The 21428-nt window shown below is 45.3% G+C and overlaps 1 protein-coding gene across 1 annotated transcript in view; it reads right to left on the reverse strand.

Annotated features, from left to right (window-relative positions):
* The window catches only part of RYR3 (ryanodine receptor 3), a 563044-nt gene that overhangs the window by 44593 nt on the left and 497023 nt on the right, over positions 1-21428 (reverse strand). Inside the window, 8 exon segments of the mRNA XM_060146948.1 lie at positions 64-160; positions 2933-3045; positions 3504-3635; positions 5149-5208; positions 5930-6100; positions 13566-13658; positions 13754-13841; positions 20586-20826. Of these exon segments, the coding sequence (XP_060002931.1) occupies positions 64-160; positions 2933-3045; positions 3504-3635; positions 5149-5208; positions 5930-6100; positions 13566-13658; positions 13754-13841; positions 20586-20826 (995 nt within the window).

Below are 21428 nucleotides of genomic sequence, written 5' to 3' on the forward strand. Positions count from 1 at the left end.
ACATGAATACAAAAATCAAATGCATTCGCACGCATATCTGCTCCCAGTTGAGTCAGTACTTACAGCCAAATCCTGTACTAGTTTCTCTTCAAAGGAATACTCCTCTGTTTCTATCCAAAATCTCTGATAGCCATGGAGGAAGAGGTTAATAGAGCGGTGCCTGAGCGGAAGGGGTGAGAGTGAGGTCAAGAGGGGTCCACGGGACACCTTGTTTTAGTTTGGGCGGTTAACGGTTAGTAAGCAGTTTTTGTACAATCCTTATCTTCTGATTGGTCAGGGTAGCCAAGAGCACACCGTAAGCATTTGTTTCAAAGAAACCAGAACCCTCTAACGTGGCGGATCCTGAATATCTGGTTCAAGACCTGGAGGTCACCGTAACCCTCCTCCGGTCTCCTTGGGTCTTTATCAGGTTTTCCCTATAGTGAGAATTCATTAGGCCAAGGAACAGTCCTGAACTATCTGCTAACTACGGCGATTTGGTTATTCATTTTGGCGGATCCCATGTCCAGGTGATCCAATCTAAATCATGCTGATGGTGAGGGGGTCAGTCTCAGATACGCTGAAAGCAGCAAAGCGTGGCTCCTTTAAGGGCCTCTGAGGAACCACAGCTGCAAGGGCTCCAGGAAGCAAAGCTTGGGCACGCTGCACAACTTCCGCGTGCTTCACAGGTTCTAGCTGTGGCCCTGGTATGTGGGAACACTGGATACACTGGCTCAAGCCACTCACTCTCTATAGGACACGACTGACGTCTGGGAATATTAGCCACTGAAGAGCCAGTAAGTGGTCACCCAAATGTGAGGAGGAAAGGAGAGAAAAGGAAGATCAAGACCAGAGTCATCGAGACCTGGTCATGGTTTCCAGTAGAACACAGCCCTTACCATCTTTCTTCAAAATCTGACCAATCAGAGTTTTTTTTAAAAATTGTACAAATTTGTGTTTTTATGGGTCATGTTAAATCATGGTCAAGAAAGGAGGAGTGTGCAGAGAATGAGCGGGTCTCTCCACAGGTTACATTACCATTAAAATGAGTATAAGCCTGTCATACTGAGTTTTTTCATTAACCTTTTCCAGCCAAACCCGTTGAAAGGTGCTCAGGAAGAAATTGTTAATTTTGTGTCTGGGGAAAAGCATACAGGTTTTCTTTTAAAAACTCACATCAGAGAAACAGTTTCCATATGATAAAATAAATCCCTTTAGCCCTTTAGTTTGGAAGACTCCATGTAGTTTAGATCCTCATAAAATGGAGAAAAGGAGCGGACTCCACCACTAGCTTCTTAGGTAGTTAGTTTTTATTGTCGTTATGAAATCTCCGTATAATTCTCCATGCTAGGCAGAAATCCAGGGCAACCCTCTAAAACAGCTGGGTTAGGGGCTGGGGTGGCCACGTTTCATCAAGGACACAGTGAATTCCTGGACTTACTATTATCCATACAGGGACAGAGTCGTTGAAGGAGCAACCAAAATATTAAAGGACGGTACTAACATTGTCAGTGGATTTAGAAAAAAACTGCTTGTTTTTGAGAGATGTAATTGCCGCCTAGCTGGCCCTGGAGGCATGTGCTTAAAGCTGAGCCCTTCTGGAGGTCACGTTAGCACATCAGGTATGGCTCTCTACCAGAGGGGAAAGCCAATGCCTTCTTGATGTTTTACCACTTTTAGAAAACAGACAAAAGTCCTAGGCGTTTTTGTGTTTTCTACTGGACTATAAATTTCATTTGTCTGCCAGGGCTTCAGCAGGCTTCATGCCCATGACTTCCTGACTTAATTTTTCAGCTTTTTATTAATGAATTCTACTTGATTTGTGATGCCTCCACCTTTCCAGAGACACTAGTTTATTTTCTCAGGAGACCTGTAGGAGCAGGTGTGTGTCTCAGAGGCCGTGATTCTCCACCATCTTCAAAGACCCTAACTAGGAGAGCTCAGTTGGCCAGCTGGCTCAGGACAGGGATATAGGACACTCTCGACAGATGATGGCCAAGATGCACAATTAGATGAAAGCAAAATGTCAAGCATAGGAATACTCTTTTCATCTGATATTCCAAAGAAACACATTTATTTACATGGGATTCAGAATTTACTTGGCCAAGTCAGTTTATTTTTCCTGACCAGGTGAGGATGTTCCTATTGATTTGAAAGGTGATGAAGCAGTGGCTATTCAACTACCAGCTTTGTTTATGATCATGGGCTCAACCTTACTGACTGTGCAATTAGTTTGAGGATGGGAACGTTGTCATATCGCCAATGACACCGAGTCAGCCTCAGGGGTCGACACTGGCCCAGTCTATACTGATGCTCTGCCCTATGTTGACACAGCATGTGTTCACACACAATCCAGAAAAGCCTTCACATATAGACTTCAGATTATAGACTAAACATCCAGGGAAAGGCCTTATGCCCATGACTGGCCTCTTGGGCCATCTCTAACCAGTGCCCTTTCTTTATCTTGAAGGCAAGTACATCATGCTGAAGAAGTCTCAGGTTACATGTCTGTACTTGCTGAGGAAACATAATAAGTTTGGTGTCATCCAAGTACTTGAACATGGAAATACTGTTTGATCTGTGGATGGAATTTGGGGTAAAGTGTTTTAGAAAACAGTTCCCTTTTTCCAGGGTGCCTTTACAGCTGCACAAAGAATCCCACCAAGGCAAAACTAGAGAGCTTCCATCTGCTTACGTGGCTGACTTTACAGTGCAAAACGGTGAGCTGAGGCAGGCTTGGGGGCACGAAGGAATCTCATCTATTTTCAGTTTTTATGCTTACCTTAGCAGGCCATTATACTACATGCAGACTGTAATGGCTCTGTGGGTGAAGGACTCCAATCTCTACCTCTGGGATCATGAGGGTCAGGGCCAGAAGAGAGCACAGCTCTGGGAGGATACCTTAATTCTCATCTCTGACTCACATGCCAGGAGAAAATGACAGAATACTTGCCTGGGCAGGTTGTAGAGAGGGGCCATCCTGAAACAGGCCACCACTGCCCGTTTCCGCTGCTTTGATAGCAGTTTGTGCCACACTGCCTTCTTGGACCTCAAAGGCTGTTCCACCTGAGAAGAAATCACATGGGTAGGTGCTCACCAGGCTGATCTGGGTGGCAGAAGGTAGCCACCTGCAGCCCAGACTTCTCAACCCTAGAAGAATTTTGATTTCTCAACTGTAGTCAGCAAAAGGTACCCAGCACGAAATGATTCAGTCTGTGGGAGGCTTAGGTTTTCTTTCTTTTCCCAACTGCTTCTGGCGGCTTATTGCTTTACAAATGAGTAGGGAGCTTGGATGGGTCATTTGAACTAATGGGAAAAATTTTTCAAACACTGGGAATGCTAAGCATTGAGCAGTCTTGCTACAACGAGGCACCAAGATGACACTTTGGGGGTAGGCCAGGATGATCCTTGCTCCTTGCTTTCTGTCTTACAAGGGTGCTCTTAACTAAGAGCTGAGTGTGGAGGAGTTTTATATTTTGCAGGGTAGTCTTCCTTCCTCAATCCTCAGGGTAGACGCTACTTACCTGCTCTAGGTGGAAGACAGCTGCTGAAATTCTCTGCACACGCTCCACTGTCTTTTCTGGGTTGGAAGGTTCTTCACTCTTCAAAACATCCTTGTATAGGTTCAGTTGCCACTTTACAGCTGGGTCATCAGACTGCAAATTGAAGCATGTACATGAAATGAGCAATCTCTTATACCTCTTGAACTGAAAAGGCCCTTTACTCCTAGCATGGTACCATAGTGTTCAAGTCTTTTCTATTAATTCCTCTCTCATTTTCTCTATTATCTTTTTCTGGAACAAAGTAGTAGAGCTTTGTAGGAACTTCTCATTCTAGCCTATATGTCTCTTAACCTTCTGTCATATTTTCCACCCCTTTCTCTCTGCTCTGCCTTACGATTTCCTTAAATCAAGCTTCCAATTCATAAATTCTCTCTGCAGCTGTATCTACTATATTTTTTAACCTATAACTTGAATTCTTAATTTCAATGATTATTTTTAATTTTTAAAAATCACTGTGAGGTCTTTTTCAGTGCCACCTCCCCTCTCCTTTTTAAAAAATAATGTCCAAGTCTTGCTTTATAGTTTACATTGCTGCCTTTATCTCTTTAAATATTTCAACCACACTTTAAAAACTCCTTTCTGTAGCTCCTTAGGCTTGAATTCTTCATTTCGTGGCATTTTCTGACTCTCTAATGGTGGTGGATTTCCTTTCACACTGTATTTTTGTGAGCTTGTATTCAGGAGGAGTTTTGTTGACTAGCATCTCAGCCCATATTCTAGCAGGTAGACACTCTCTAAGTGGTTTCATGGCTGTTTTTACAGATGATTCATGGGTTTCACTGGTTCAAGGCCAGTTTTATGTTCGTTTCTTGCTCTACATTCATGCACAGCATGGGAAGTTAGGCCCCACACTCCTGTTCCAGGTTACTAAAAACCCCAGCCCCTATAATATATATATCTGGTCAGGAGAGCTCTGCGAGTTTTCCCAACTGCATCATCTTCTCTTCATTACTATGATTTAGAGCACCTATTTTCTGGCACTTGGAATTTCTTTTTACTGCCTTTTTTGTAGTATATTTTACCCACCAGGAATTCCTACATATTTGGGATGGAAAGGAGAGGCTATTTGTGTCACTTTAATCTTCCATCTCAGAGCATAATATAATGTATCTGAGGAAAGAGCTGTTCAGATGTGCAGGCTTGGAAAAATCTTAAATAGCCTTAAAATCAAAATTGGTCTTGATTTTTTTTGTTTGTTTTTTTGGGCTATATCAACTCAGGTACAAAGTTACTTTGTTTACAGATCTCTAGAGCTGGAAGTGCTAAAACTTCCCCCAGGTGTCTGTTCCCCTCTTTAACAAAGCTCACAGTCAGTAAATTCTGAGACCTAATCTAACCCCCCTGCTATGGCTTGATGCTCACACAGTGGGAGGTGGGAAGACATGTTTTACTGGGCCTCTCTGCAACAGCAAAGGCAAGAACAAAAATTAAGGGCCAAAAAATGAAAAACTAAGGGCAGAGAGTTAGTTCTACCGATTAAGCACAAGTACTCTGAGGCTGTTTTTAGAACACATTTAAAAAAACATGAGTAAACTAAGTGGGTGTGTGGCACCCTGCAGCCAGAAGGAAGCCTGTGTGAGTTCTCATTGTCTTCCTGCTGCATCACCTTTTCCTGCAAGTGCAAGTTATTCCACAGATGTTCCTTCACCTCTTCGTCTGTGTCCTTCTGTGGAAAGAGATGTTGAATTTTATTCCTACAGGTCAATATGGAAATATAAAGCAGGAATGCACTGAGGGCCAATGGACAGTTTTGCTGCGATCTTTATTATGAGGACAAAAGAACAGAATTGACAGAGACTCGTCCCAAAGGGCATGCGCTGACTCCCAAGTCAGCTGTAAAGACAGTGGGGTGTTGGGACTTCCCTGGTGGTGCAGTGGTTAAGAATCCGCCTGCCAATGCAGGGGACACGGGTTTGAGCCCTGGTCCAGGAAGATCCCACATGCTGCAAAGCAACTAAGCCCATGTGCCACAACTACTGAGCCTGTACTCTAGAGCCCATGAGCTACAGCTACTGAGCCCGCGTGCCACAACTACTGAAGCCCGTGTGCCTAGATTCCGTGCTCCACACAAGAGAAGCCACCACAATGAGAAGCCCAAGCACCGAAACGAAGAGTAGCCCCCACTTGCCACAACCAGAGAAAGCCCAGGTGCGGCAACGAAGACCCAGTGCAGCCAAAAATAAAATAAATTTTAAAAGATATATATATATATATATAGAAATGGTAAATTAAAAAAAAGAAAAAAAGATGATGGCGCATTGCCTCTGTGCACCTTGGCACCTCTGTGTCCATTGGTCTCCAGGGAAGAAGGACAAATCCTTTAGGGGCTGAGCACTGATCACCACCACCTGTATTACATGCTCCACCAAAGCAGATGGGCGACTTACATAGCTGTACCGTGATTTTGCGAGGGAGATCAGCTCCTGATCGCCTGGGGTGCACATATTCAAACCAATGGGCAGCATTTTCTTGAGTGCAGCCACGATGAGGGAGGTCTGGATGGAATACAAGTCCCCCCTCCGCTTCGTCTTCTTCCTCTCCTGGTCCTGTCCTCCAGACTAGGAGATGAGGTTGAAACAAACGGGTTGAGTGACTCTGAAAGGCACCGCCTCACCTTGGAGGCAGCCTGCCTCCTGTGGCCCCATCAGTACAGGGTGGGCCTTTCTATTAAACATTTCAGAGGACAGTAAAGAAGCATATGAAACAAAGACAACCAGGTGGCCCTTCAAGACCGGCCCTGACCCTGAGCCCTCTCCTTGTGTGCATGCTCACGGAACCACGTGACCAGACACACACCACGGACACCCACAGTCTCTGATCGCTGACATCTGGGCAGTATGAACAAACTGGTGTTTCTACTAAAAGAATGATTCGATAACTGACAAAATGACTGCAGAAAAGAACTGAGAATCCTGATGCTGGGCGGCAGTAAACAAGTGAAAGAGCATCTACCCTAGAACAACTGCTGGTGGCTGGGGCTGAAGCGAGCCTTTTGGAGCACCTGCATCCCACTCAGCCTCTGCTCAGGGCAGCACACGTTCCTGCAGGAAAAGGGGAACCCCCGAGTAGGTAGGGCTGCTTTGGCATCTGGTTGGGACAGAGTTAGGAGAAGCAGTGCAGACAAGTGAGGGAACGCCCCAAGTCTGGGGGAGCCTGCCCTCTTCTGGTTACACTTTCTCACCCCTTTCTGGGAGCGTTCATCCAATGAAGTGGGAGGTTTGAGAGAAGAGGCCAATGCACTAGGCTATGGCAGCCCCAGGCAACCAACTGAGGACCCTCTGCACCCACAGCACGAGGCGGGTATGGGTGGGCTCAGCAAAACAAGGCTCTGCGGTGACCCGATTTTCCCGAGTCAGGTTCCAAAAGAGCAAAGCGGCCCACGTGGTACGTCATTTGCTGGACCCTGCCTCAGCTGAGTGGGCTCTCGCTGGAAGTGAGGAAGGGCTGGGTGGCCAGAGGCAGAGAATGAAGTCAGGGACCATGACAGGGGAGAATCGGGGCTCATTAAAACTTTTGCTTTATGAGGGCCTTCAAGTGTTTGCAGCATCCAGGCGGTCATGCTGTGGTTCACAACAACCCAAACACATAAGGCTCTGGGAGCAGGGGAGAGTCCAGATGCCTCCTCTGGAACTGGCTTGTAAGACCTGGGGCCCTGGGCTGGAACAGAATTTGTTTTGTGAAGGACTGGCTTTCTGAGAGAAGATTAAGTATGGTCAGAATTCACACCGTCTTGGGGCTGATCTCTTTAAATTACTTCCCAAAGTGTGAAGGAAGTTCATAATTATTAATGGACACTCTTAAAATAGTGGCGACTTCTTTTACCCAGCTTGTGGTGGCTAAACCTTCGGGTGGTTACACCACAGAAACCACAGTGAAATCCCTGGCCAGCAAAACCCAGTCTGACCAAATACTGCCAGACGACTCTACTTGTGCCTCGTGCTCCAAAACAACAGGTCAGATCCAGGACAGCAGTGGGAGGCGGCAGTGAGAAACATGAGGGAGGGGGATGTGAGACAGACAGGCAAGATACACAGTGTCTTATGTTCTAGACACACAGTAGACGGCTGATTCACACAAAGACCTCAAGAGCTCTATCATTTACCGAGTGCTCGCTGGGTTCCTTAGATGTTCTATCAGGTAGAGAATTCTAAAGGTTGTGCCTAACGCAGAACTCATTTAAAGTCTAAACTACCTTTGAAAATTGTAAGGGTAATTTGTGAGGTTCTATCCTCAGATTGTCCATAGAGGATAGAACCCAGTTTTGTGAATATAAATTATGAGGTATTGTTACATATACATTACATATAAATGTAAGAGGTAAATAGTAACATGCAGTATACAATCAAGGAAGTATGCAATATAGAACTCTGTGGATTTGATAGGCAATTTAAATAATTTCTTGCTCACTATTTTATTTGGCCAATCTCATGTTGTTCTAACTACAAATGCTAAATATATGACGTGGCTGCAACGTGCCTGCTACTTAAATAAAGCACTTCTAATCCTCCCAACAAGGCTGAGATACCCAGTTTTATAAAGGGGAACATGAGGTTCAGAGCAGTTAAGTGATTTTTCCAAGGTCACACAGCAGTTAAGAGTCTGGGCCAACATCCAGACCGACATCTACCTGGCCATGGCTCCATTTTCCTTTTCTAACTAAGAGCTGCACATGACCTGGTTCCTGCACATCTCCCTGTCTCTGCTACAGACCTGAGTGCAGAGGGCTTGGGACAAGTGGCAGCAGACACGCATCAATGGAGGCATAGAGAAATATTTCCAGGCAATAACCTGTATAGGTTACTGGAAAATTGTCCCAGGGTTTATTCCACTGTGTGCACATTTTATGCAAAAACTCATGGCTATTTCCAATCCTTGCTGCTGATTCCAAATCCTTGACTTTAGTCCTTGGAAAACTCTCTTTGACTCATAGGAGCCTTGCACAAGAGGCAGACGTGTATAGTGTGCAAGGGCTGGGATCACTAACAGCAGATAAGAGGAGTGAGTCTCCCGAGCTCTCAGCCCCAGCCAGCGTCCCTATCTGTTAGTATGCTGGCTGCAGAGTGGGCAGCTGGGGAGGGGAGCAGAGATAGCAAGGAGACCTCGGATAGGGCGAGGCTTGGCTGGCTTCCCCGGCTTCCCCGTTCCGAGGGTGGGTAGGGCCTACATTCACTCTTTGACAGGCAGTTGTCTTCCCTGAAGCAGGCCCTGGGGACCTCCAGGTGGGGAGATCCATTCTGTACCACCCCCACGGTGATCACAGTGCAGTGGGTGGCCAGAGCCTGGCACCTCTAATACTAGGACAGAAAAGACACGTCATGCATTTGACCTGTACCTTTACTTGCATGGCCTGTGTGGAAAGACAAGAGAAAAGAAACAAGGAGAAGTCAGTCAGTGAAAGCAGGGGTCCAAGACACAAGGCACCACATGTTAGTCACAGGTCTTTCACCCCCATTCCTCTGCCAACACCATAGAAAACCAACGGCTCTGGAAGCCGGTTGAGCACAGCATGAAGAGCGGGTGGGAGGTTAGGATGGAGGTTAATTGGATCAAAAGGACTTACACCCAGACCAAGCAGTGCATCCCTGGGGCAAGGTCATCAGAGACCAGCCTTCCAGAGTGTGTGACCCTCGGACCCTGGTGGTCTTCAGATCTGGCCACCCAAGTGAACTCTTAGATCTCATGCCTTCCCCGCCTCCCACCTCCCTCCTGGCACCTGGGTGGGATGCAGACAATCTGTCATGTAACCAAAGACCCCAATTTTCTTTTTTCCTTCCACCCACCACATTATCACCTCCAGAAGATCTGTGGTTACAAAAAGAGTAGGGAGAACTGAACTAACGGGCCATGTGTGTGCTTCCCCTAAAAAAAGTTTCTAAAAAATGTACTCTAGGAATATCCAAGGTGGTTCAGGATCACCCCACAGCCCAAAGGATGGGGAATCTCCCTTCTGTGCTGTGACCTTTAAATATACCTTAGGTCAAAGGCTCCTACATGCTATAGGTTCTAATTTTATTATTTTCTTCACATATTGCTAGGATTAGTTAACTCAATGCATTTCCCTAATGCTGGAAATGCTTTTATTTATGTATGTATGTAAATATGTATTTATCTATCGATCTATTTATGCATCTTCTAAATGTTAGCTGAAACTTTTTATTTCCGAAACAGAAATCTAGAAATTCCTATACCTTCAAAATCATTTCATTTCCCCACACTTTATCACCAATAGTTTATGACCAAATAGACAATTTATGTGTGAACTTTAAAAAAACAGAGACTCTTAAGGGAAAAGGAGTTGGAGGAGGACACAGCACACGGTAGGTGGTGTGCTGTGTTGAGACAGCACACGGGGAGGCTTTGGAACAAGGGCAGAGCTGTGCCATCTGAAGTGCTCATCCCCACTGAGAGGGTGAGGGAAGTAGAGACCAGTCAACCCAACATTAGATGGTAGAGGGAAAGGTGAATGTCCAGAAGGCAGTCTGAGGATGAGAGAGCAAGAGGGAGAAGGAGAGTGAGACAGAGAGAAAGAGAGAGAGAGAGGCACCAAAGGAGGAGGGAGGGCAGTAAGAGAACAGGGAAGGGTAGAGGAGGGAATGGTAGAGAGAAGGGGGGAGGGGATGGGAGACAGAGAGATGAAGTGAATGGGGGAGGGGGAGGGGGAAAGACGGAGAAGAAGAGAGAGAGGGAACAGGAAGGGGGAGAGAGAAGAGACGGGGGAGGGGGCCAGAGGGAGAGAGAGCACTTGAACTACACAAGTGCAAGAGCAAAGGGAATACAAATGAAAGTGAAAAAAGGTGGGGGGGGGTGGAGGGAATGAGAGAGAGGAGAGTGAGCAGCTAGAGGGATGGGAAGAAGAAGCAAACTAAGTCACACACGTCATTCTGAATACCCTGGACAAGCATAAAGGTGTCTTCTCAACTCCTCCCTGCCCTTTTCCAATACACTGAAATCACGCTCATGGGGTGGGGCGGCTTTACACGAGGCACTCTAACATGGGCTGCATCACAACTCTTTTACTGTTTATAATCTTGGTCAAGGAACTGGCATTTCTTGGGCTAAACACATTCTAACTTACCATTCCCCTCTGAGGAAGCTGCTGCCATTTTTCCAGAAAACAAAACGAGTTTAAAAACAAAACAAAAAACACCGTGCTCAGCTTAGTTATGTATTGCTGAACATATATTTGCAAACTGGTGTTATACAAACAAAATACAATACAATGAGCTCTCCCCAAAATGTGCTTTAGCTGCTGGAAAAAAGGACACATCTTTGAACTGACATTCAATTAATCAAGTAAGAACAGTGTGGCCCACTGTATATTTTTTCCACTTCCTTTCCATCTGCAATGGCATGTGCAGTGTGTGTGGGCGTGCAGCATTCCAGCACACATATCTCTGCCACATGCATGGAGGCCAACTTCATTTATCCAACACCAGAATTCAATTATGAGTGCAGATAAAAGCAAGCACAGGTGACCATGCAGATCAGGTAGTAGAGAGAACATGTAATTTCAGGGAGGCAAAGGCAATGGGGATTCAGCTGGTAATAAAGAGAATACCCCCTCCCCATCCTCGCAATATGTAGTTCTACCTCCAAAAAATACCAGAAATGGCTATGAGTTGCTGTTTATTGGAGGTATGATATCTCTCTCTCTGAAATAATGTGCTGCATTTATGTAACATTATTCAATTCTAGAGATGCATTTAAAACTGACTTTCCAACGGGGCCTACTAGTAGAGCTGGGAGAAGTCAGGCAGTAAGCTCAAGCCCATTCTACAGATTGGTAAACTGGGGCCCCGAGAAGTTAAGTGAACGATGCAAGGCCATACCTATACCGAGCAGCTGGGCCAAGAGTGGGACTTCGCTTCCTTTCAGGCTCTAGTCCTGTTTGCTACTACACTTTGTGCCTCAACTGAGGCCACAGGAACAATATGAATATCTGTTACCCTGAGAAGCACAGCAAATATTATTTAACATCTAGGGAGTGTCCTTACATCCACTACACTGTAACTTTGACCCTCTCCAACACATCTCAGAAAAAACTGGCATACAATGTCAATGGAAATGAAATGAAAGCATCTGCTCCTATGGACTAACCTTACCAGCAGGAAAGATGCACAGGTTCTGAATACGCTCATCCTCTGACAAGACTAACATACCCTTTTCCTCGTTCAGTGATGTGAATGAACAACTTCAGGTTAGTCTGTCAGTAGGTTAGTTTTGAAACATCATTCTTTGTCACCTCTTCTCTTTCCAAGTATAAACCCAAGGACCCTGAGTAGCCATTCATCACCAGAGGGCTGAGATTATCTTTGCCATTTCTGCTCATCTGGGATCCAAATCCTTGTACCGGAATCATTTTCTTTGCTTTTTTTGCCATCCGCTGACAATAACAATGGATGCTAGCTGGTTCAGTCAAAAGCCAAAAGATCTACCCCAAGTTGAAGGTAGCAAGGAATCTGTCTGGGATTCAGTGACTTTCGGTAGGTGGACAGGGTCAAACGAGACACTGTAATGGCTGTAAGAAGACCCTTCAGAGGGAACTTAGGGATAGATATCCAGGGATCAGGAGTCTGAAAATATCCTTCCTCCTGTACCTCACATGAGAAGCTGTGTATGCCAAAAGTCAAATGCAAAATAAACTTTGGAAAATCAAATAAAAATTATCCAAAGCACAAAAGGATGCACCTTAAGTAAGCTTCCTTTGCAGCAAAGATTCCTCCTGAATGTGAATATATATACACCTAATCTCTCTACATTGTACGTGCACAGTTCTATTTATCAAACTTTACCAAACAGCGCATACCAGATTCTACACTCTAAGAATCAAATTTTGGATGCTGGAAGAAGTGTTAATGTCAACATAGCTTAAAGATGGAAGGGATGGAAAGTTCAGAGTGATTGCAGCTGACCAGAGCTAGGCACGCTTGGTGAAGTTTTGGGTGTTGAAGTTTTCACTTTTGGTGGCCCCTGGTCTGCAGCTCTGCATACAAAGGTCTTCTATCCCAAATGGTTATTTGGAAGGTTGCCCCAAGAGCTTTGCTACAAACCCGCGACTGTCATCTTTCCAGAACTGGTTCTCACTTCTGAGGGGTTCCCGTGCACACTCCACCTTCCTGGTCCTCAGAGGCAGCACTGTACCAGCAGTGAGAGAGATGCACATCTCAGGTGTCACATGTCTCTTATACGTGACAGTACAGTCAACCCTCACCCAGGCACGCTTCTCAGGGGAAGAGAGTCCAGGTAAGCCATGACAGCCGGGAACGAAACAGCACATTTAAGTAAGCCTTGTTTTTGTGTGTACGCCTAAAGGAGTGCATCTGAGAATTCTCTCCAATAAAAACAGCAAAACCTCACTGTGCAGAGCTGACTCAGGGGGAACCCGGAGGCCGGCTGCCCCTCCTGTATTCAATACTGCGACACCCTCCCTGTAGGTGACTCTGTTTTCAGACAGATGTTTGGAACGCCCTCTTTCAAACATTTCCCTGCAGGGGGATGGACAAATGTTTGGGTTTCTGAATGCAACTCACGTGGAAAATAAACAGAAGGCATTAAGAGGTCAGCACAGCTGAAATAAAGCAGCTACTAGATGTTCAAGATAGGAAGAAAACAAGTGCACTGTAAGAATATGTGTCTATGAAATCTTCAAAACAAGGCAATGTCCTCACAGCTAATTAAAAGGTGGCTCTAGGCACATGTATTTTTGTAGCTTTTCTACACAGCAAGTAGTTCTACTTTAAAACAAGTAACAGCAGCTTCTGTTTTGGAGACCTCTCGGAGGCCTTAGGCAAGTCTTGAAACTTAAACTTTCTGACGCGCAAAGCAGCTACTTATTCATAAAATGTGATGACCATGCTTATTTGAGAGCAGTTTCTTCTGGCTCATTCTCAAAGAAAGAACAGTGGACCTGTTGGTTTCTGTTGTTTGACCTAAACGCAGTAGGAGCTAATCCCTTCATACACCCAAGACATGTAGCTTAGGTCAAGGTTGGAGAGTCTTTGGAATTGATTTCTATGGACTTACTTTTGACATCTTGCTTTTGCTGTCTCCAGTTAAAAATGCCAAATTATTAATTTCGTTCTGAATCACAAAATTTTGCTCTTCCCTCTTGAAGTTCTAAGTGGGGGGAAATAAAAAAGCAAACGTTACAAGAAAGTTGAGGTGTACCTTTCACCACCAACTCTAAATCCAGGGCCCCCATCTGTGCTTACATGAGATTTACACCACAGGATGAAGACCTCTGCCACCATGCGGAAGAGCTGGTCAGAGTCAGCATCGGGGCTTTTGAGCCAGTTAGATCTGAGGTGAAAGATAAGTGAATATGCATGTGGAATTCAGCAATGATTGAAAGAGTCACACTCTAAAAATTATACCGACATCAGATGCACACATTTATCCGGATAAAATTGCAATCCCATAGAAGGCAATCTTCAGAGAGACTAAATATCAATATATTCCTTGCATGCTTAGATATAGGCGTGCAATTGTTGTAGGTATTTTTGAAGACCTACAATAATCTTTCCATGTTACCAAAGGATTCCAGGATTCTCTTAGCAAACAGATGTCAGAAATCAACATTTCAAAATGGTCAAAGGTAAGGTTTTGTTTTCCTTTAAACTGAAGAGGTGATGAAGGTTACATTCTAAGTTTTGGGACAGGCCTCCTTTAATCCTCAAGTCTAGCGAGACTAGGAAAGTCTTGGTCAGTATGACATCTAATCTTGTCAAACCTCTGAAACTGTGAGCACTCTATAAACAGTTGAGGCCTTGCCCGTTTTCCTTTCAAAGCCACTTTTATGAATGAAATCTGTAAGACAATAATTTTTTTTAACTGTTATATAAAGTGTATAGGCAGAGACCAAACACCTCCTATGCCCTTTGAAATGGTTTGCAAATTCCCTATAAATAGGCATTACTCATTTAAAAAAAAAATACTAGGCTAGGTTAGGAAATTTCACAGCGGCGGCAAGAAGGCTCAATTGCAGTAGAATTCAGTCATTTTCCTAAAAGTTATCTTGCCCCTATCTTGTGCGTTTGAATTATATTTTGAAACGGCTGGGTGAGTAAATATCTGCATAAAGTAACACATTAGAAATTAAATTGTCTATCGTCTTTCTTAAAGAAAACTTTGGGGCTGTCATGAATGGTCTAAAAAACCTAATGTCCCTTGGTGGTATGCATGGTAATAGCTATCAAAAAGCCAGTTCCCTAAGCCCTGGGACATCAGACTGAATTGCTCTGAGCAGCCTGTACCGTCTGCCCATTCACGGAAGGCACCAGGCTAAGGAAGAAAGGTGAAGACTCATGAGGCCAAGACCACCTCTGGATTCCTTTCTCATCTCCTCAATTCCTTCCCGCCCTGAGTTCCAGCCTCTTGGACATTTTTGTCTAATCTTCCTTGTCTTCTACCTCAACTAGCCTCTCCTTTATAGGCAGACACTACAGGTGGTCTGCCCAACACTCATCCTCTTCTTCCTTAGGCACAAACCCCCATTTTACTCCGGGTGGCACTGTGCCCTGCTGAAGGTCACATTACCCAGCCCCCCTCGAGGGACAGCCGTGGAGCTAAGTTCTGATCAATGAGATGGAAGAGGAAGTTGTTGGATGAGCCTTCTGGAAAACTCTCTAAAAAGGATCAGATAGCTGAAGGTGCCCTTTTGCCTTTCTACTTCCTCTCTGGAATGAAAACATGACAGCTCAAACTCTAATTGGCATGTTGCACCTGAAGTAACTTTGAACATGGACGCCAATGTTGAGGACAGAAAGACAGAGGAGTGAGGGTTTCTAACGAAGAGCAGCCGTACTGGCCATGGACTGGCTATCTCTGGACTTCCTTCACGTGTGAGATTTAACTTCTAATTTAAGCCACTCTGTAAGGTATCCATCACTAGAAGCCAAATGCAATCCAAACTCGAGGCTTGAGACTGGTAATGCTTTTTGATTTCTTTCATATTGATTTTTCAGGAGCGCTTTTTCAGGGTCAAGTGTCAGGTTTTATCAGAGCCGCCAGCTGTTCCTTCTGCAGCGTTTTGGTTTAAATGTGCTTTATAGGCTTGTACTGTGCCTTGAGTGGGAAGAGGCAAGGGGTCACATCCTATCCCGCCCAGGAAAAGCACAGCCACCGCCAGTGTGAGTCGCAGGAACACTGAAAACAAAATCTCAGGTAAACATTTGCTCACAGGAGAAAGAGGCTTTGCATACCTTTGCCTTCATATGGGAATGCAGTTTCAGCTGAATGAATTTTGTTTTCAACACCCTTCTTCCAAGAGGCAGATTTTTACTCTTTGTCTTTAGTGAGGTTCCTTCTTCAGGTTCAGAATGGTGGGTACACATGAACCCACCGTTAAATGTTTTCCCCCAGGAACGTAAACTCTCTGCACCTCTCAAACCAGATTAAGTCAGTATTTGCAGGAGGACAGAAGAACCTGACCTTGCCTCTCCAACTTGCCCGTATACGTCCTACCCCCAAATGATGCAACCAGACTCTCTCCTCCCTGCTCCCAGCCTTCCACAGAACTCAGACCTTTCTCAACATTCAGATATTTGATCCTTTTGGAGGTACTTAACCGACCTGTGGGTTTCTTATATCATCTGCTCTGCATGCTGCCAAAAGGCAGCTGGGAAATGCAAAGCTGTAGGTGGGGAAGACAGTTGGGTTTAGAGGCAAAACAGAAACAAAAGGCAGGAGAATAAAGGAGAGTTAGACTGCTCTTGTCAAAATGACAACTTAACAGGTTTTTGAAGAAAGTAAAGCCAGTTATCAGGTTTTGAAAGAAAGTAAAGCCATGTTCCTATATTAACCGCCCAGTTGTCTGACTAAGAGTTAAGAGCTTATCTCTGCCTTGTTCCTGAGCCTCTTGTAGAGGATACAGCCCGAGGTGGTCACCACACAGGATTCACTTGGATTCCCTTCAACAGTCTGCGAGATGGGTTTTCACCCAAAATCGTACTATTTAAAGTTGGTCGTTTCTGTTCAGAGTGTGTCTGATTTCCAGAAAGGAGGCTGAGGCGCTGCGGCCTTGTGTAGAGAGGTTTGTTGAACCTGTGTTGATGTATAATCTCCCGGCATGAGGACATGGAACCCTGATTCGCCCTGCTCGGACCACAGCACGCTGGGAGCTCTTGCTTATTCTGGGTCAGCTTCAGGTTCAACACTGACCCACAGAAGCTTCTCTTCAGATGACTGTTTCAGCTGTCGAAGAGACTTGGAACACTGCTGTGACAGGGCTGAAGAAGTCCAAAGGTTTAATATGACGAGAGAAAACAGGGGAGGACAGGACAAGACGGCTCTCTTCAATGTTTAAAGAGTTGCCACAAGAGAGATTGGAGTAGTTTTGAGTGGCTCTAGAGAGCAAAATCAGAGTTGATAGGAGATACAGATCTGAACTCAAAAACGGTTCAGAGTGGGGGGAAGGGGAATTGGATGAAGGTGGTTAAAGGTATAAACTTCCAGTTATAAGATAAGTAAGTCCTAGGGGGTGTAAGGTGCAACATGATTAATCTAATCAACGCTGTATGTTATACGTGAAAGTTAAGAGCGTAAATCCCAAGAGTCCTCATCACAAGGAAAAAATACTTTTTCGTATCTTTTATTTTGTATCTGTGTGAGGTGATGGATGTTCGCTAAACTTATTCTAAGCATTTCATGATGTATATAAGTCGAATCATTCTGTTGTATACCTTACACTTACAGAGGGCTGTGTGTCAATTATATCTCAATAAAATTGGAAGAAAAAAAATGAACGAGAAAGAGTTGAACCAAAATGGCTTTAACTGTCTGAAACGAGAATGGGAAGGCACGCACAGTATGGCTGTACCTGTCCTCCATAACCGTGGTGGACAATCAGGCAGGAAATGCACCACTAGGAAAAGGGAAGAGGGTATTGATTCATCCAGTTATAGGTAAGATGAGCTGGCCTCTATTATTCCTGCCAACTCCACAATCCCGTGCTTCCAAGCCAGCCAATTCTTTTGGGTGAAGAAAGAACTTGAAGGAGGTAAAGGCACACACACAGGAAGGAAGTATTTCTAAGTGAGGCTCAGATGGCCATAATGCTCCCTGGTGTTCAGGGAAGAAAGGGTTGAAAAGTGGGGATGAATGAATTAGTGATGATCTCAAAGACTCTCTGACATTGCCATTTTTAGCAACTGTCAAACAATGTGTAAGTGGAACACACTCTATCTTGCATCTTGATTGTCAATAGTGACAAATGCAGTTAAAGAGCTATCCCAGGGGCAACCTTACTCTACTTTCATTGCTGTTTTCACCTCAAACTCTGACCAATTCCTTCGCTAACCTGCTAACATAATTATGTTATCAGAAATGACTAAAATGATGACCCTGAAAGCAGGATTTCTTTTGAGACAGTGAGTAAAATTCCCCACAGATAGGTAAGGAATTTCACACACACACACACACACACACACTTATATATAGTGTGTGTAAGATGTTTATTTTGTAAAGCTAAATATAAGTAATCTTAAGTAAATATTTTAAACAGTAAGTACAATTTACCTTATGAAATGCTAAATGCTAAATGCTAAAATGGGCATATCCAGACGTATTCCTTGCCCATGACAGAATGGCATAACACTCAAAAGGTCAGCAACGTTCCCCCCAATATCCCTAGGTCTTTTCAGTAACTACAATGGAGTATTTGAAAATTAAACCTTCCCAAACTTACAGTTTAGGCCTCTAAACTTTAGGAGGGTGTGGTATAATAAAGACATCTATTTGGTCTTTGCCTTCCACTGGGACCTACAGTCCTTCGTTCCTTTGCCTGTTCATGAACATTAGGCTCCTATGCCTTCATTTCCCCCTCATCCAGCTTAAATCCCATGGCCAATCTTTAGAATTACCCTATAATATACACCCTCAACTCCCTAACCCATTTTTCTTTGTCACGCTCATTTTGCAAAGCCCCAACCCTGGTTAAATCCAACTCTCTTCCCAGTCTGGGCCTGTACCTGGCAGCCAAACTGGCTGGAGAAAAACACGACTTGCCAATGGGTCCCACTTTCAATTCACGAGCGCAGATCTCCAGTGGGGCCCTGCATGTGCCCGGCAATCCCACCCACTTCCCTGGTCCACCTGCTCTCCCACTCTCCCTGGGCGCTGCCTCCTTCCTCCTCAAACCTCCAAGCACCTTCTCTATCTTAAACACTCTCCTCTTGGGCCTACTTCTTCCCCCAGCTAGCAGCCCGTTTCTCTGTTCCCCTTTAGAGTAAAACTCCTTGAATAAGTTGTCTGTACTGCTATCTCCAAGTCCTTTTCTCCCATTCTCTTCCAACCTACTCCAAAGAGGTCCTCATCTCCATCGCTCCATCGAAGCTGCTCTTGTCAAGGTCACCAATAACCTTCATTCATCATTCTTTCCTCCTGGAAATCCCTTGTGAAGTTGGCATCCAGGACACAACCTTCTGTTGGTTTCCTCCTGTCTCACTGGTGGCTCCCTTTCAGTCTCACTCACGGGTTCCTTCTCCTCTGCCTGACCTGAGCACATGGGCTGAGTCCTTAGAACTCAACTCTCTCCCTCTCAAGCCTTTACTTATCTCATCCCGTCTCATGTCGCTCAAAGACCACATATCAACGTATGGATGACTCTCAAACTCTCATGTCTACACCAGACCTCCCTCCTGAACTCTGGACTCATATATTCAACCGCCCACTCAACACTTTCACTTTTGTATTGAAGAGGAAGCTCAAATTTAACACGACTGAAAGTGATATCCTGATCTTGCCCTAAAAAACCTTCTGTGTCCACAATCCTCCCCAACTCAACTGCTGGGAACTCCATCCTTCCATTTGCCCAGAAGCATCTTTGACTCCCCTCTTTTCTCTTATTCCCAATCTGCAGTCCCAAGGGCTCTACCTTTAACACAGGCCCAGAATCTGACATCTTCTGTCAACCTTCATTGCTACCAGCCTGGTCCCAGCCATCACCAACTCTTTGTTTTTTTCTTTTTAATTATGGTAAAATATACGTAACATAAAATTACTCATTAGCAACATTTAGTACGACCATCACTCCTAGTTTCAGAACATTTTCAGGACTCTGAAAGGAAACCCCAGCCCTATCCTCTGCCCCAGCCCTGGCACCACTAGTCTGCTCTGCACCCTCAGCTCTCGACTGGCTCACCGTGAGCCTCTCGGCCGGTCTGCTCACTTCCTTATTTGCCCTGATCCCTCACCACAGCGGTCAAAGACTGAGTCAGATCACATCACAGCTTATCTTCAAACCTGCACCAGATGCTCATCTCGCTCGGCCCCGTGGAGAGAAGATGGCTTCTCGGACGTCTCCTCCTGCTTTCCTGGCCCCTCACTCTTCTCCAGCTGTACTGGCCTCCTCGTGATGCCCTGAACATCCCAACGCACACCCCTTCCTCGGGGCTTGCACCAGATGTTTCTTTTTCCTGGGAACATAACCCTTCCCCAGACCTGCACGGTTCCCGACCTCACCTCCTTCGGGTCAGTGTTCAAATGTCGCTTTCTCAGTTAACATTCTTTTAAAACTGCCACCCTGGCACTCTTAATTCCCTTTACTTTGCTTGTATAATTTACTTAGATAAGTAAATTATAAGTAAAGTGTATAAGTAGATCTATAAGTGTATAAGTAAGTATATTGTAAACATGCAAGTATTTGTTTCGCTTATTGTCTGCCTGTCCCACTCTCCTGCCGGAATGAAAGCTCCCTGGGCCAACAGCTCTTTCTGTTTTGTTCTCTCTTGTCCCCTAATGCCTACAACAGTGCCTGACACCCAGTCGGTAATGTCTGTTGAATGAATGTGTGACAGAGCAGCAGAGGGGCAGAAGTGGGTCGCTGCTGCCCTTATTCGACTAACCCCCTCTTCCCTGTGGTGGCCTGTGAAGATGGAAGGGGTGGCCATGCCACTGCTCATGTAGAATCACTGCCCAGAGGTCCCACGCTGGGGATTCTGTGGGGCAGGGGCACTGGTGGTGGCAGCTGTGGCCTCCCTCTCTCGCCTGCAACAAAGCCCAATACCGTCTCTCCATCCTGGGGACTTGCCTAGGCCGCCTCCGTACCTGTTGTTGTCCACGTAGCGGATCAGCATGGGGTAGAAGGCATAGAGGTCTCTGCAGAGGACGGCAAACTCATCCAGAATGAGGAGCTCTGCCTCCTGGGCGTCCCCTTTGCTGTCGGCTTTCAGCTGCTCCTCTTCCTGCACGGTCTTCACAGCCTTCTTCTTCAGCTTCTCCAGAGTTGGGATGAAGTGGCTTCTTAGCAGGTCCGCCCTGGCTTTGCCGATGATTGGCTGGGCATACACTGTGTTTGCAAACAAAGGGCCTCCCCCTCATTTTGCATGTTATGACAATCGATGAAAGGAAAGAAGGGATACTCAAAGGTGAGGCTGCGAAAAGCCGGCAACTCAGGATAGCACTTGCCCTTCCATCTCGCGAAGCCTCAGTTGCTGGGGGTGGGGGTGGAGCTACAGGAGAAGGTCTCTATTCTTGTTCTGCTTCTCTAGGCCATGGGGAAACCTTGCCACCGTTTAACTTTTCACGTATGGTGTTTGCTATACCTCTGAGCTCTTCATAACAGGCTATCTTGTTTCATTTTAGAGTACATTCATGTTGGTTTTGGCTCACTAGCGAGATTATAAACCTTTTATTCATAATAACCAACACTGTGCTGAGTCAAGAGTAGGCACTCAATACTACATTTTCTGGTTTATAGAAAAATCTCTTGTTAAAAATATATGGACCCAACCACAGTTCTCAGCCCCCAGGACTTGAGAACTGCCAACCTACTGCCTGGGGACTCCTCTGGGCCCTGAGAAAAGCAGAGAAACTACTATCATCTATAATAAACTGAGAGGCAGACTGGGGTCGCCACTAGAAGTCGATGAGCAGAAACAAGCAATCAGT

This window comes from Lagenorhynchus albirostris, chromosome 1, assembly GCF_949774975.1.
Source record: "Lagenorhynchus albirostris chromosome 1, mLagAlb1.1, whole genome shotgun sequence".
Taxonomy (NCBI): Eukaryota; Metazoa; Chordata; class Mammalia; order Artiodactyla; family Delphinidae; genus Lagenorhynchus; species Lagenorhynchus albirostris.